An 18,289-nucleotide genomic window follows, 5' to 3' on the forward strand; every position below is an offset into this window, starting at 1 on the left:
CTACTTAGCTAAATACTGTGCCAATAGGCTCTCTTTAACTTTACTGAAGCCATGACATTTTACTCTCTTTCTCCTCACTAAATGTTAGAGGAAAAAAGAAAGTCCGTTCAACATTAGCTCTGCTCTCCCCTGCCTGAACCTGCTGCCTACAGACATCGATCACACCCACACGACACTGACAGCGGGCCACTGGTGTGGCATGAACAAAGGCCCCCAAGTAGAAAACCTAAAGCTTATTTTAAAAAGGATTGGATGTTGTGTTTTTTGTGTGTGTTTCAACACGGTCAACAGGCCCATTTATTTTCTACAAAAGTTGGGGGAGATGGAAAACTGTTGGGACGGTCACAGATTTAAAATGATTGATTTCCACACCTCCCTGTTACCTGCCGATACAGTGCATTCCGTTTTTATAGCACAGCATTGCACAGCAGAAAGTTAAGGACATAAACAGAGTGGGCTCAAATATAATGTGTCTTCCAAATCCTTCCTGTCAAAAAAGCTCATGTTACTTTGGTTGGCTAGCGAGAAAAATATAATACTCCTTTGCAAAAGTGGTTATGAAGAGATGTGGGGCAGTATATATTCTAATACACGTGACACAATACGGGGGGCACATCTGAATGGCTGCTAAAATCCTATGTTTGCTGACCAAGGCCCCGACATTTGGATGTTGGTTGGCACTCAAGATACTGTGACGGCCCTAGAGCCTGTTGCCTGTGGGGGTGTTTTTGGGCTCGGGTGTGTTGCAGGTCTGTGGATGGGGGTAGAGCCGAGGAGGCCAATCAACATAACTGTGGACACCTGGCCAGTGCCCCAGGAATCTACTTAACCCCAGCTGCCACAACTCTGTCCAGCGCCTGCGTCGGGCGCTCTCCCCGCGATCCACTTCCCCTCGCCAAGCCATGGTCGTTCTATGCAAGAACTGTTGGACGCACAGGCGTTTTTGGAGTTGTATGAATAAATCTGAAGTTGTTTTCCGCAAATCCCTGGTCGTAACAATACCCAAATGTAAGTGCTCAATAACTGAAAATCTGTTTTTTACAATATGTATCCAAGGTAAAATGCCTAAAGTCAGAACATCAATAAGCTGGAAAGTGCACCCACAGATGTCAAACTAAAAGTGTCATTTGATGCTATGAAGAGAAAATTAACCTTATCCATCGTTTCTTTTTTTTTATTGTGTTTAATAAATCCAATTTCTCTTAGGCCTTAAATCATGATATGTATCACGGCATGACAGATCAGGTGAGTCCACGGTGCGGTTGAGGGTATGCCCTTAGTTTATACATGTCTGTGAGAACAACAAGACAGAAAGTACTGACGGTGCAGAAGCATTACAGCAAAGAAATAGAGGAGAGCGTTTGTGATTTTTACAGATATAGACCAAACCATAAGACAGTATCCTAAACCCAGGACAAATTCAAAAAGCTTGTTAGGTGTATTCTTAAACAACTTGTTTAAACAATGTAATGTTATGGAGGGAAAAGCTAGATCAGTAAAGAAATAACTTGAACTTCAGACAGTTACATAAAACTGTTAAGAGCCTCTGGCAATGGTTGCCCACACTGTAAACACACAACATAAACTTTTGTTTTCCTCCAATTGAGAATGATGAGGGGTTTCGGGCAGGCAGACCTAGTCTGGGTGGACGTTAGACTTGGCCGATGCTGTGGCCACACGAGCAACAACTATAGACAGAGCTGAATAAACACACTAATTGGTTGCAAAATCAAGTTTGTTGGATGCAGACAAGTAGCAAGAAAGAGGAAAACTGTTCAGCCGGGAATGTATTTTGCCAGACAATTTGCATCCACTGAATGAAATCCCCATCAGCCAGTCAGACATGCTGTACCTCCGCTGGTGAAGGATTAATGCTCTTCATGCTACATTCACCACATTCAGCCACAAGCTGCTGCTCGCAGATGAAGCGTACTCTTACATGTAGTGTATGAAAGACAGTCTAACAACCAAACACAAAACCCTTCGGAGGAATCAGCTGGGCACAGCCAACCAAATAAAGAATATGACACACACCTATGTGCGGTTTCACATGGGAGCACTAATCCTGCAGTGCATATAAATGACAACACGCATTCACACAGGCATAGATGCACACACCGCCACTAAATCCCTGTGACAGATGTTGGTAATTAGAAGGCATCAGAAGGCTCAGTATTCGAGTATTGAAATCATAATTCTTTGGTATATCTCCAGGCAGCCCATATGGAAAGGTTATGTATATGACAGCGAGAGAGAAAATGATGCATGCACGCTGTCGTGCAGCGAGACAGTGGTGGGGAGGGAGGGGGGGTTTATGGTGTATTATCCTCATCTTTATGCACAATCTGTTTATTAAAGCCACCTGGCTCTCCCTAAAGCATTAGACATAATAAACGTGTTTTTAGATGCAGCCCATGCAGCGCTCAGTCAAAGTAATGAAGGAAAAGGGACTGCTGCTTGTAGCTCATCTACTCCTCCCCACAACAGTATGCAGTGCAACACAAGGCAACATGATGCACGCAAAGGAATGCATTGCGGTATAGCACTACTCTGAATAAAAAAAAAACATAGGCTCACTGTTATTCTCAGCCGGGAGCAGTTCAGAGCGCTTTGGAGGTTCATCAAGCTAGCTTCCGCCTGTTTTGCCGGTATGTTCCTCACCATAGGAAAACAGCAGTAAACCACTCTGTGTTCCCTACGGTGAGGAACATACTGTACCGGCACAGGTAACACGTAGCGGTTTACTGCTGATTAGCTTTAGCGACCAGAAAAACGAATTACGCAAAATGAACTGCCGTGTCATGCACCTAGCCCATGTCATGCTGTGTAACATTGACAAGTCAAAAAAACAGAAATAGGCAAATACAGCCTTTTTTTGTGACATTTTGTTGGTATATCAATGCAATCCCCCTACCTGTTTTTCTTTTATCTGTATTTTAATAAAATACATTTTTTGTGGGGTCTGCTTACCATAAAACACAGCTGCAAAAGGGAAGATAGTAGTTCAGTCATTGTCACTGGGATTAATCTACAAATATAACACACTCTAAACGACAAAGTATTTAACCTTGTGTCATTGATCTCTTCTTTCTAGAAACCTCTTCACCATTCAGTATTCTCAGTTACGACCTGTCTGAACTCGCTGTGGCACCTTTTCCTCGTGTGTTTTGTCGTGATGTCGACGGTTGAACAGTGAAGATAGGGCTAATGGAATATGGTGTTTGTTAAAGCCTGCTGTAACAGAATGAATTACTAAACAATACCATTGGCTGTTCTTCTGTTTGGTTTTAGCAGTCATCTTTATCCAGACATTTGGAGTTAACCACACTACATACTGTGGAGTAGTATCATTTTAAGTGCAATTTTGGGTTTCATTCATAAAAAAAATCTCACTGTGTTTTCATTAGGTGATCTTATTTTCAGTTTGTCCGATGTCCGTCCTATTCTTCTTATATGTACATATTTTTTAAACATGTGGGGGATAAAAACAAAAACTGGATGCAAGGACATTCCTGCAGTGTCTGTTCAACATAATGGTATAACCCAAAGGGGAAGAGCACACTTTACAGATAAAAGACTCTTTGAGATTCATCTGTCACCCAGTGGGACGCCTTAAAAGTAGCACAGCCAGTTGCACCTTGTGCGAAACATGAATTATCACCTACAAAGTGCTCTGTTCATTTGAAAAAACCCAGCATATCCTTTAGGTGGAAGGCCCTTTTCAAAGCACACACATTCACCAACTCTGAATAATTCCCACATTTGCTGAGGCAGCAAACCACAGGATATAATAAATTGTCTTCAGCAACTCATTGCTCTTAACAAGTTTTGTGTTTTTTTAGAAAATAGTATTTGAAAGTGATGCTTTTGGTTGTTAATTAGCATCTGAAAGTTAATCTAAAACAAAGGAAACAAAGCCAATTATGTACACCAATATATACACACAGACAAAGACACTGCTTTGACAAAACATTATCCTCCTCCATCTGCCCGCTAACTCTCGCCCTTCCTGTTTCTTTCACAAACTGTCGGCCAACATGCAGCCGTTGATACAGTTAACTGGCTGACGCTGCTTCTCTCTACTTTGATCCGTCTCTCTTATTACCAAATGCTACTTTCTGTTTGGTTGACTCATGAGTGTGTTGGAGGGATATTCTGGAGGGGGAAAATCCTGTTAAATTGTCATTCGTACTTATTTCCCCTGCTGGCTTCAGGCTTAATACTGCAAAATGGGGGGGGGGGGGGGGGGGGGGGGACATATCACAACTTCAAGTCTTTTTCTGGTTAAGAAGTGACACACACAATATGTCAAACTTTGTGCTGGAACATCTATAAAAGCAGTGTAATTAATGGCATCTCTCAACGACGAGCACATAAGCGCTTTCACATTACATAGTATATTTCCTGTCATGGATATGAATATGTATGCTTTAATGTCCAATTAGACTTGTGACTGATGAGAGTGAGGTCCTCATTTGAGTCATTTGCTACCTAATTGTTTATGTAATTATAACATCTTTTCAATCTTTCTGATTGAAAACTTATTTGTAGAAAAACAAACAGTGAAAAAAAATCTTGGTCTTAGATGTCTTCATCACAGCATTGGCCTGGTGCAATGGCAACACAGTAAGAGATTAAATCATAATGTTCATGAATCGTGAGACTTAAATGATCCTTACGTTTACTTTGGACCTGGCAAAAACCCCCCAAAAAAAACATTTCTGATGATCCAAGGACACTTCTCAGACCATTACCGCGGCATAATCCTCTCTGCCGTTGATTTGTGTGTTTAATATGTTCCAGGCATTAGATGCTTTCCTAGTAATTTGCTAAATACGCAACTTATGGAGGAGCTTAAGCCATAATGTGACACAAAAGTAATAGAGAGTTAGGAAAATACTGAGCAAAAATGTCAGGAATAAATATGAACACTTTATTTCAGCATCGCTCTGGAGACCATTAAGGTCCAAAACACAGGATGGTGCCCCGTACACACTTCCTCTCTAATAGACCCCTTTTCTGTCAGTTAGCATTATTAAAATCATTTGTTATTATGTGGGGTTTTTTGCCATGTTTTTTTTAACACTGACAGAAGAAAAGAAGTGTATTTTTTTAATGTGCACAGTCATTCCCTCACCAGGACTCAAGTGTTATTTGATAAAGCTAACACAGTTTAAGGGGACGAGATTGGTTTCTTTTCTCATTGTTTGATGTAGGCATGACCTCAATCATTTTTACATTAGCGAATTATAAAACGATAGACATGACCCCAACAATTTCTGTTCTGACTTCAAATTTCCCCTTTGTGTTTACGAGTGTGTGTGTGTGTGTGTGTGTGTGTGTGTGTGTGTGTGTGTGTGTGTGTGTGTGTGTGTGTGTGTGTTTGCAAAAGCAAATCACTAACATAGCCAAGACGATGCCAGAATAAACAGCAAGGTTTTCCCTAACATGATAAGACTTGGACATTATCAGGCATTATTCATTCAGTGCGTGTGTGTCCATTGTGTCATTTTATTTTTAACATATTAAGGAAATAAAGTTTTAACATTCCAATTCCAAAATGTTAGTATTACCAAGAGATTATTAAAATAATATAGCATATTTAAATGATTTCATGAAAATATACAGTTCAACAGAACTTATCATTACAATAGGCTTACTAACAATTTACGCTGCATTCTGAATGAACAGGAAATCAGAAGATCGAAACATTTGTAAGAGTCAATGTGAGCTGGTGACTGAGATGCTGTGGACTAGTTGAACATATGTTGCTTTCCATAACAATTACATTTGAGTGAAACCAATTTCAGTGGGAATCATCAAACCTCCCCCCTCGAGGAAAACAAATCAAAAGTGAACTGCTGATGTAGCATTTATATTTAAATGTTAAGTGAAAGCATTTCATTCAGTCAAGCGGTCCTGTTTGCTGCATCTATTACAGTTTTATATTAACTGCTAGGCAAAAATAAAAGCAGTGCCTTGGAATTTTTCTGGGATATTTATTATTGTGAGGTCCTGCTCTCCTGCAGGCAGATTGTCATCTGTAATATGCTGAACCACTGAACATCGTGATGTTCGGGTAATGTGTGTGCCAGGAATCAGCAAGCTGCTCATGCTGATTTCTGGAAGATATGTCAGCACAGAGACACGTTAAACTAAGACAGTTAACCTTTATCCTTACGCACGGGAACCTGTTTTCAGTAGGGGCGGCTTACCAGATTTGAAAAATGTCACGGATGCAATACATTTCATCCAACTAAATCTGAAATAGTCCAGGAAATAATAAAACAGTTGGATGAACTGATCCATATGATCAAGGGTATTGGATCTACATACTTAGAAGCTGCTTAAACATTTAAAATGTGTTTTGTTTCAGATACTGTAGAAGTGCTCAGAATTGGGTTTCTGTTTTTAATCTCTTGACCTCCACAGGTTAATTGTGGGTTGGTTACCGCTCAGTTGGACACTGAGCTCTAACAAAATAACAACACAGATTTAGCAGGAGAAGAGTTTCCAGGCAGCATAAAAAAAAAACAGTTTACAATTGTGCCTGGAAATGTATATACATGCATGATAATGCTTACTACAGGACTTTTTAACCCTGTGTCCATAGAGCAAATTTGTTTAAAGAATAAGATTGCTCCGTTGTTCCTTATAGACACTGTGTTATAAACGGGGATGAAAAGCTACCAAGTGAAATGATTGAATTACTGTACTTAAGTACAAATTAAAGGGACTTAACTTCAGTTTTATCATTCATTACCACTTCATACTTCAGCTCCATTTTAATACTTTATGGTCAATTTTAAAGCTTTAGTGTACAGTTGATCATATACAGTACAGAGTACCATTTTTGCTTGAGCTGATGCCAGTGGACCTAAAGTTTTTATTCATACTTAAATTCTAATTTTATACAACAATATGCATGTAACGCTTGAAGATTATCCTTAAGGGTTTGATGATTATGTTACTACATTCTTTGTTTAGATTGTATCATGTTGTGTCTTAATGTAAGTATATTATTATTCATTTTAGTACATTAAGTAACCGTTAATATTAATAATATTTTCATTTCAAATGTCTTTTTTCATTCCTGCTGACCCACTCCTGTCGGTTTAGTGAAGTTCCCTATGTGCTTAATCGTCCACACTTCTGCTTAGCATTATTTAAATAAACAAATCATCCCATTATTTTTTTTCGAATTGGAGCGAGCCGACATAATAAAGAAGGGGAAAAGGGAGAACAATGAGTCCGCTTGAAGACCTGCTGCATAATAGAGAAAGCGCACATGAATCCATATGTAACATCAAGCCAGCATCCGCCTACATGCTTTATTTTCAAAGAGGATAAATCAGACAAAGAATAGCACTCAAGTTTTGATGTAGGAGACTAGAGAGAAAAGAGACCTGAAGAGGAAGCCACGCAGTGACAGTATTCATAATTAATGAGCATGTGAACAAAAATGGGGGGAAAAGTAAAGCAATTGCGTAGTGGACTGAGGCAGTGCTATTTCAAGCAGTGCCAAGCATGTTTACAATTCAACGTATGCTTACCGATGCAGGATCTCCCATCGAGCAGGTAGGAGCCATTGTCATGGAAACCACTTCTGCACTCACAGTGGTACCAGCCGGGCAGGTTGACACAGCGAGAGTGGTTGTGGCACTGGATCAGGCCCTCTGCACACTCGTCAATATCTGAAGACACAAAAACACACAGTATCAGTGGAAGTTATTTTCAGAAACCTAACCTTGAAACTTCAGCCTATTTCTCTCTTTCTTGTTTTCCTGTGTTTTGATCAGTGCTTGTTACAACAGTAGAATTTGATCAAATCAGAGGGAAAATCCGCTGCCACTGCAGATGAGCTGGGTCAGCGGCTGCCCACATTATACAACCAAAACATCAGCTCTGTCTGCCGCAGCAGGAATCAGAGTTTATTGGAAATCATACCATTTGACAGCAGAGTTGTTTCCTTCCTGAACTTCTCTTTTTCTTTTCCTCGTCCATCCTGCTGTTTCTACTCCGCTTGGTTTGTTTCTGGTGTGCGGCGTGCATACATATGACCAGCCCAAAGGGGTTAGGTCTTTGCTACTTCTCCGGGGAGCAAATCTTTCTCATCCATTATGTATGCTGTGAGCTTTGCTCCTCATCTGCAGCTCTCTAGCTTCTGGCTGCATAAGACCTGACCTGAGCACACACCCTGATGGTTTAGGCCTGACCTTCAGTCACACCTTCATTCACCTAAATGTAATCAATAGCATATAGGGGAAAAGTAGCAAAGGACCGTTTGAATAGGATCGTGTTTAATGTTGTCGTTGAAGATGGAAAGCCCACATTTTTCAAGCAAATCAACCAAATAAATGTTTAATAGTTAGTGGCTTAACCAGCAGACACTGGTCATGGTATGTAATGGACTCTAAAAGTATTCATGTACAGAAGTGTGTCAAAGCAGTACCGCCAATAATACAAGGAAAGCAACATCTTGGTAACAAACAACTTTAAAGCTTCTAATTTCTTAGAGAATCTGATTTAATATTGAACAATCGTGAACAACAGACGACAGAAAATGTAAAGCATATCTATTGTCTATATCAGGATCAGTGTCTTTATTTTTGAAGGCTCTGTTGAGTTTAGTTTAAATTAAAAAAATACAACATAACAGCGGACACATTTAGGCTATTTCAGTAGATGTTCCCTGCTTTCAGTGTTTGCTTTAATAAGCACAGATCCCTCTACTGAATATATTTGCAGTTGTCAGCTTGTGGAGCTTGTTATGTTTTTCAATAGAAAGTAAATGCTTTTCATGCAGTTCGCAGATACGGATGCATATTTTCAACATGTCGGTAGGTTCTGTCTTTCGATAGAATACTAAACAGTTTTATCTCCCTTACTCCTTCACACTGACTTTTACCATTGCAGACAGCTATCCGATGCACTGAAAAGGCTTACAGACAATACGTGTAAATAAATGAAAGAGATGTTGATCTTTTTAAGTAAAGTCCAAGGTGAATCATTTAGCATTTTGTGTTGAGGTTGTGTTGTTAGCCTGTTGTGCTGTTGGTAATAAGACGCGACAGCTGCTTGGGGGGCTGCCCTCTGTCAGCTTCTCAGGTCAGAGATCTGCTCAGCGCTACACCAAAAGATTCCCTCTCTGACATCTTACTGAAACAAACCAAGATTAAAGGGGACTGGTGGCGGAGAGCAGCTAACCCTTCAACAAAAGAGCAGTGCTGTGTGTGTGCATGAGAAGGCATATGCACAAGTGCTTAGGCTTGTTGCATGGTGGCATGGTTTCCTTGAGATCCAATCCATCAATAACTTACTCAACCCAATTCTTTATTACTTAAGTGTGGTCTAGAGAAACTTCCTCTGGAGGGAATTTGGGGATTTTAGCCTTTGCAGACCATACACATGCATAAACAACTATAAAACGCACAACAGGAAAGCAAAAACCCCAAAAGCATAATACAGTACTCCTGCTTCAAAGAACACAAAGTGATACTATTAGTTACATAATCCATCATTCCTAAAGTTGAAATACATCGCAATGAACAATTTCCCTTGCATCTCTACTGTAGACTGATCAAAAATCTAGATCCCGTCAGTTTTCCACCAACATTGGAGAATTTTGTTCTGGTTCGCACAACATACGTAGGTTGATTATGGCACAAGGATTGAAACAGAATAAGGCCAGATTAGTTATTCATTACATTTATTCCTTTTCATTTGACCTTCAAATATTCAATTTAGGCATATTTTTTTAGACTATTATTTTAGTACACTGCCCTGCTTTGCAAAAATAAATAAATATGTTTATGTTCTTATGGACAGAGCCTTGGAAGGGGAAAATATGGCTGGTTGGAAATCAGTGCCAAACAAAAGGAACCTCTGCTGCACGCCTTCCTAATAACAGTAATTCTGTCCTCCACTCCAACACTGTCCATAATTTATGAAAAGTGACTCATTTCAGAGGTTTTTCCACTGCTACTATCAAACAAAACCACTTTAATTGCAAGGTATTTGAAGTGCTGAAATTCTTCTTTTCATCTTAAATACAGTTTTGAATGGAACATCTTTCAAAATGTATTTCACCTGCTCTCTCTTCTCTCTTCATCTATCTTTGGTTTCTCTGTATTTCAGAGGATAGTGACACACATTTCACTGTTCGACTCTGTATTCCGTATACCATGGATATGTAATTTAATTCCTATTTTCAGCTTCAACAGTGTGTCAAGGTGTTTGAAACTATACTGGGTCAACAGTGTGGGAAAATTTGTTAGGACGATATAGCAGAACAATGAACCTATAGACAAGACAACCCAAGAGGAATGCTCATTTCAGTGACCTGATCCAGACACAGCTGATCATTAACTTTATTTGCTGGATTTAGCTTCGGGGTTAAGCTGCTGCCAACTGTCACTGTCAACCTGTATTACAATCAATGTTACTTTTGTTCCTGCATGCAATTATGTGTTGTCAGAAATCATTTTATTTCCATTATTAATGGCTTTATTTATTGTGTAATATGTATAAAATGCATCATACCATTCTTTCAAAAATATTTTTGGGGCTCGAGTCTTATGTATTTTTGGTTTTAGTACTGCCAAATAACACAACAATGCCAGAGTGAGAGAAGGGTAAAAAGGTCAGATTCTTGTTTCACATTGAATAAATATGTAATTTTGGCTTGGTTGTGCATATTGCTATGTGCATAACCTTTTAAGATTCAAGTGTAAATTTCCTACTTTTTGTATTTAAATGTTTTTTATCTGTTCTCTACCTTATTTATATTTTTTTAGAGTAAATGTGAATTTTCTCCCATCCATCAATGATGTATTATATTCACAATGGCAGGAGGGGAGTGGTTCATTCTCTTGGAAGCATGTAAGGCAATCTTTTTACGTAAACACAGGAATATAAGTAGATATACAGTAAAAGATGTTATAGATTGCATCAAATAAAAAGTATGTAGGTGTTTGCAAAGTACTACATGCTGTACTTTGCCAAAATCCTGCCTGCCATATGACGACAATGCTTATCAGTACAACAGATACTGTATTTCAATGATGGATCCACAATGAAAGGAGAAGTGAAACTGAAACCACAAGTGAAAAGATTATCCCTCTGATCTGAGACCTGTGATAATCCACTGCACCAACTGTAACTCAGAAATAAATACTAATTCTACTGAGACGCTTTATCTCTTTTTATGAAGAGCATATTTTATTTAAAAGCCCACTCATCACCCACCTAGTAAAGCCTTTTCATGTAGATGTAATAAAAGCTCACTTCATTCACACACAGCTAATAATTCCTGTTGTTCAATAGTCCTATAAAACTATTTGTTAGCTTGTGTGTGTGAACAGTCCTCCCTGTCCGTGGCAGTGATGTGGACAGGTGACCTTCCTGTGGTATAAAGTACAATATGCTCAAGTTCACACACTCCATCAATCTTTGTTACAGCCAGAGGAAGGAAAGCAGCCCGACAGCATATCACATTTCCTTCTGTTTCCTTCCATTATAATGCAAACGAGAGCACTTAGTACTTTCTGCTGAACTCGTTTCCTGCCTGCTTGTGGATTATCCCAACATCGAATTGTGAATACTTTTTGACGTCCCAAACTACTAAAGGAAATGGAAATAATCCAAATATAGTTCAAATAATTCCTAAACTCTTGGGAGAAAACTATGGCCTGCTAATATTTCCATGGTTTTGCTCATAGCAACCCTTTGAAACGGAGAACAAAACTAGAGGCATTTACAGTTATTCGTTTGCAGATAAAAATAAAACATCTGATAGTCTGTGAACAATAACTTTACATTACATTAATAAACTGCTGGATTAAAAGACCAATTTGAGGGACCACAGTCAGGCAGTATTGAATGAAATGCATTTCAGCTGGTAGTTTCATTAATTTAAATGATCCTATTATAAAATATCTGTGGTGACTACATACAGTAACTACATAGTTACATGATCCAAACCTTAGAGCAGGAAGAACATTACGTGTGTGGAGGTTTTAAAAGGATGATTTTTCTAGTAATTCTATATTTGGTGTTTTGCAGGTCAAAACAAACGTTAATCTTATTGTATCTATATCAAACTGACGTTTCAGTTTATAATTTTTCAGTGTGAAGCTAATTCTAAATATATTTTCAACATGATGCTGATTTGTTTTTGAAACAACACTTACATATAGCGTAAGCCTTAGACATTTAATTCAGCAAATCTGTGCAAAATGGCATTTTCAGAATTAAGACAAAGCTGCATAGTTTACCGTTACACAAACACAATTTATGAAGAAGAGTAATTAATTGGATTGGGTGACATATTCCTTCAACAAAATTAACATTGCTAGTGATATTATGACCGCCAAATATTAGACTATGCTTAGCTATCGTTTAACTTCTGTCAATTAGCAAGCATATAAAGATCCAATAACTAATAAAGCTGGAATGTAGTTTAAAGGTTTTTCTCCTCATTTTCTAAATAAGCCTCATATTAGCTTTGTTCTATTTGTGGAAGGTTTTTCTGCACTAAGAGTAAACATTTCCGTCCTCATGGCTTCCACTGTCCTCACTGTGAGAAGATTTCACAGCCAGTATAGAGAGATAGAATAAAAACAGCAACATTTGAACAGATACAACTTTAGTTTAAAGCTAGATTTAGACTAATCATATCATTTAATGTTGCTCAGATGTTGATCTAAAATTACATTTAAATAGTTTCAACATGTCATTTGTCACTTTCACACTTTGAACTTAACTGCCGTTTGATTGAAGGAAAAATCTCCAACCTCGTGTTATAAATAAACCATGTATCCAACAGTATTGTGTTTAGACTACATATTTTCTTGACAAACAATGCACTAAACTATGTGTGAACCGTACTTTCATTGTTTGGATAGTGGTTAACTTTTTGATCCTCTCTAGAGTGAAGAATTTCTAAGAAAAAGTCACAATCATCAAACAGTGGATTGTTCGCGAGGAGAGGTCAAATGTAAGAGAAGATGAAAAGATACATAAGAAGATTGACTCCGTAGCCATCGGCTTTAAATTTAGATGCTCTTAACCTCCAGCTGTGCGACAGTATACACCGCAGAGTCAGTGGAGTAGTGGTGTGTTTTATTACACACAGAGACAGATATACATGAGATAAAAACAGACGAGCAATAAGACAGTGACATGTTGTGCAGAGAACATGTCTTCATGGGAAATCCACACTGACAGCACTTACATGACACATCAAGTATTTTTCTTTTCCATTTTTCTTGCTACTATTATTACATAATGTACACTATATATATATATATATATATATATATATATATATATATTTAACTTTAGTGGTGTGTGTTTAAAGTGTATAAGACAGTCAAACAACAAAGAGCGGCAACACATGATGGTGGATAAACTTTTGATCTTGGTTGGTAATACAAAAAAGTAAAACTGAGAGTGCGTAAGCCTTTTTGGTAAATGATGCACAAATCATGCAAACTCAACGAAAGTGAAAAAGAAATGTCTGCATCAGACCCATGATTTGGATCTTTTTCAAAAGGTGAATGGGTTCCCCCTTGGCCCCTGCTACACTTTTCCATTAAGTTTCAAGTCTTTTTTTTTCAAATCCTGCTGACAGTCTAAGAATGAATACCAAACTCTTAAAGAAAAAAAATGTAATGGTGCTGATCAATAACAGTAACACCTGAGAAATATGTACTCTGAGGCTCTGCGAGTGCTTATAGAACTATGATTACAACAAGTCAGTACAATCATACCCATAATCTAAACAGTGACATTTCTACTGAGAATTCAGGCTCCTATATCCATTTGCACCTTAATCTGTCACTGACACTCCAACCTCTACCAATAGATTCAATCATATTAATATTATAAAATATATTAGATCCATACAGTCACACTTTTTGCACCTACCAATGTACTGTACCTCCCACGTTTCAGCACATTTACTCAAAACATTTTCTTTTTTAGTTTGGTATAAGGATGTTGGCTCTTTATACGTTTTCAGGATTCTGTTCACATGTAATGGCTATTATATTTGATCTTATAGCACACAGTAAGTAGAAATCAAACCATTTTCCTTCGAGAATGAGATGTGCATATAGAGCGAAACTGACAGAGAGACTGACACAGATTCAGATATACAGTAATTTTGCACAGCATCAAATCTGTAGCAGCCTTGGGCAGTAGCCAGAGGGCCACAGGAAGGGGCCACATTAGTGGGATGAGGGAAGAGGGCTGCTTTCTGCACCTCATCTGCTCTTCACTTAAACTTTTCATTATTTTTCCCGCATGTTGTTTTTCACCTTTTTGGATAGGTTCAAAGAGAGGCAATGGTATATTTTCAATAGACATTTTTTAAATCAAATCCTTGTTTTGTCAGTCAACAAATTTCAATTTACAGGCACCGGTGTAAAGTCTGTGCCAGGTTGCAACTGTGAAATGTTACTTTTGGGTATTAAATGTCTTTTTCAGGGAACAGCACTGAGGAATTAGCTTGTCTCAATCATTAATAAATTGATATTTGAGGCTCTTTACCGAGAGGCTAATTAGATTTCAGTTGATTGCTTTCATAAAAAGTTTTGCACACTGATTGCCACTGATTATCTCTCAGGAGTCCAAATGCTAATTTTGAAAGTGTATCTTTATTAGTTGTAGTGTTGAGGTTTGTTTTTCCTCAACAAGACAAAAAGTGACGTTGAATAACTGACATAATGTATAATGAATCTAAGGTTTGATATAAAAATAAAACATTTGTTTCGCATTTTCAAGAGTTTGAAGTGTAAGAATACACATCGTCCAAGTAATAACTTTGCTAGACATTCAAAAGAAATCCTTAGAATGAGTGCACTCCGACATTTCTCATATAGATACGTAAGTGAACACAAAGGTTGCATCCAGTTCAGGGACTCAAAGGGATTCTATTGTGGTCATTTTCCGGTACTGTGACATGTTTACATTCTTTAATGTTAAAAAAAGGGCTTTATTTTTCTTATAATGCCTGTAGTGATATCACTTTGTCCCAGAAGTAAACTAAAGAGTCCAATCGAGGCGTTTCAGGCAGAGGTGTGTAGGAGATAAGCCTCTGCAGAACATTTACATGAACAAAATACGATACAGTAAAGGGAAAATCCATAAAAAACATAAAAAGGAGAAGAGAGGAAAAATGAAGGAGCAGTAGGACATTAAGGGGGGAATAAGAGCAGATGAGGAGAGCACAATGTGGAGGATAAAAGAAGGAAAAGGAGAGGATGAAACAATAAAAGGAAGAACATGAGGAGGCTGGAGAGGAAGGAAAATGAAGGAGGAGAGAGAGAAATTAGCTGCCTTTCGGTATAGCTCTCCTGGGTGAAATTTAAACATAGGGCTTTAGCAATGAAGTGTGAAAGTGTGTGTGAGTGTATTGGTAAGAAAGAGTGAGGGAGAGACCTCAGACTGACCTAATGACCGCTCCTCCTCTGAAAAATATAATGCTCTGGCTGAGCGCTAGCAAAGCAGGGACAACTGGACAAGCCAGACAGGCGACGGGTCAGAAGGAGTCTTCCTCCGGTCTTACCTGTCTCACAATGGCGTCCTGTAAATCCTGAGGGACACACACATGTGTTGGGAGACACACAGGTCCCGCCGCTCCTGCAACCCTCCTCACAGAAAGCTAGAGGGAGAACAGAGAAATGTAGTTGCTCAGTTTGACATCATATCCTGAATATCACAGCAGCAGCAGCAGCATAAGAAAAAATGCTTTGCAGTTAAAGGTGAAGGCATTACAAAGGGGAAAGTGCTTTCACTGGGAGGAAACACACTTTTTTTCACATTTCTTGATAAATGGTCTTTTATGTTTCTGTATGTGCGTGTGGGCTCAATATGTGAAGTGCCATGGGGCAACTTGATAAAATACCCAAGATCTAAAGTGACAATATTGTGTGACAAAAATTGGCCAATTACCTGATACACTGCTTTTTAAGTGGTTATTATCTACAAGAGAGTGAAGTGATGGATATAAAGAGGGACCATGGTTAAAAAATGTCTTACTGCACTTATTAATATGTTCAAATAAAAAAAAAAAAAGCAATTGACTATGGTGGTGGCCACTGCAATGGAGTTACAACTACTGGCTGTAAAGAAAACAGAATACATTTTACATGCATCAGCACTAGAGTAAATATTGGCCTTATATTCATTGAGGGGGCAGAACAACGACTAAATTAATGAAAATATTCCTCCATTTTTGTTTTCAGAGTGCGTAAAGTCTTTTTTATCAGCATATATACAATGAGCTTAAAAAAACTCTTCCTTTAAATTCATAAATGTCCCTAACTTCAAAATGCAGTGTTTAGTTGATGGAATGGCCTTTCAATTACTTTGTGTGCTCTACCTGGGTAGCCCATCAGATCGCTAATGCTAAACTGACAAGATAATTATATATTTTTTATGATTTTACTCGAAAAAGCTTGAATGTACTGGTTGGACAGCACAGTGATGTAACACTTTATGTCTGCTCCTCAAACTTGGCTGCAAGTTAACAGAACAGTTTTTAAATTGCTCAATTTCTAAGAACCTTACAAGCACGTAGCTACAATGTAACCACACACACACACGCACACACATCCACACACTGATTGTGGCCGAGCACTTAAGGAGTTCAAGGACTATCTGCTCTACTTTCAGAGATGCTGTTGTGTAACATCAAAGAAATATCATCAAATCCTAGCATTCATGAATTTGCTGCCTCTTATTTTCTTTTGTAAGATGTATGTTGTAAGTTCTGCCGGTAACGCCATGGCACCACAGATGCTAAAATATAGTATAGAAAAAGTCCTTTCACCTACAGGGTAAAATGTATCATTTATCCATGTCTTCCACATAGAGCCACATGGCTCTTCTGAAAGGAACACATTAGCATTTTGACCTGACCTGACTCAAAGTCTGGTTAGATGCAGTTAGTGAAAGATGACCCCCTTGGTTAAACTACGACAGATATTGGTCGAATGTATACCTCCAACCTATTAATTCAGATCTGAACAGAAGCAGCCAATGTGAAATTACGTTGTTTTATTTGTTACAAATATGAGAGCAATTACATCCAAAAATATATAGTTGTATGTGAAAAACACCCTGAGAGGTAACACATGTATGCCCCCATCACTAGAGGTTTGGAAATTGTAATGCTGGAGTCTTAAAATAAGTCAATAAATGAAGGTTTAACCCTGGCCTGATAATTGCTTATATTTAGATACAAATTGGTTAGTATATGCATATTGTTATTGATCTCCTATTAAGCTACCTGCAAAATATACAAACTTACTTAAATAATGTAACAAGCATATTTACTTTAAGCCTTAACATAATCAGCTAGTGTTTTTGCTTTTTGTTTTGTTTCAAATGATCAGGCTAACCACGTCTATAAAACTACCTCATTAATCGAGATAAATATCCCCAAAACATTAAAAATGATTGCAGTTTTGTTGCATACTGTAGGAACATCATTTTGTAGGAGACAGATTTATCAAAAGGCATTTAACCTGTATATTTTTGAATTTCTTTGAATATCTTGTGTATATGTGTGTGAGTGTAAGAGCATGTGTGTACAACTGTTTCCCTGCCTTTTTTTTGGAAGCAGGCTGGCACTGCAAATGACTGCTATTTGTTTTGTGAGCGCTAAGGGTGTGATGCATCGACATGGCTGAGACCAACACACAAAGGGGAAGGGGAAGGTTGAGTACAGCTGGATGAGGAACGTACTCCACAAAACAAAAGGGAGAGTAATTTAAGGAAAGACAGTGAGAAAGAGTAGTTAAAAGATTAAACCGAAAAGGAGGGCAGACTTAATTGAGCAAGTTCATTAAAGAGAGCATTTCTCAGCTTAATTAAAGACACGATTTGAAAGACGAGTCTTAATGGGCCAAAAAATCTATTTAAAGTCACTTACATAGGGTGTGTCTGTAACATATACACGGCATCTTGTCTCCCTCGTCTTTATGATTTTGAAGAAACATAATATATCTCTTTGAATTATCACCCGGGTGTTTAGAAAAAAAAGCTTAATATACAAATGAATGCATTAGTGCAATAAATAAAAACAGAGTCCCGTGCCAAAAGCCATTAGAAATATCAATTTAACTGGTTCCACTATGTAAGAACTTCTATCGGGCCCTCATTAGGAGCCTGATTGCCTCTGTACTAATAAACCTCACACTTAAAATTAATTACACTTACATTGACTCAATCTATCTCCTGCTCTAATTATCATTTTGCCACCATCAGCATAATGTCGCCT

At 38.1% G+C, this 18,289-nt stretch overlaps 1 protein-coding gene across 1 annotated transcript in view; it reads right to left on the bottom strand.

The window, feature by feature from the left end:
* LOC134863739 (protein kinase C-binding protein NELL1-like) overlaps positions 1-18,289 on the bottom strand; it is a 210,527-nt gene that overhangs the window by 12,377 nt on the left and 179,861 nt on the right. Inside the window, exons 15-16 of the mRNA XM_063882394.1 lie at positions 15,572-15,667; positions 7,554-7,694 (exon numbers count right to left, since the gene is read on the bottom strand). Of these exons, the coding sequence (XP_063738464.1) occupies positions 7,554-7,694; positions 15,572-15,667 (237 nt within the window). The remainder of the gene's footprint in view (positions 1-7,553; positions 7,695-15,571; positions 15,668-18,289) is intronic.

Source organism: Eleginops maclovinus, chromosome 4, assembly GCF_036324505.1.
Source record: "Eleginops maclovinus isolate JMC-PN-2008 ecotype Puerto Natales chromosome 4, JC_Emac_rtc_rv5, whole genome shotgun sequence".
NCBI classification, from domain to species: domain Eukaryota; kingdom Metazoa; phylum Chordata; class Actinopteri; order Perciformes; family Eleginopidae; genus Eleginops; species Eleginops maclovinus.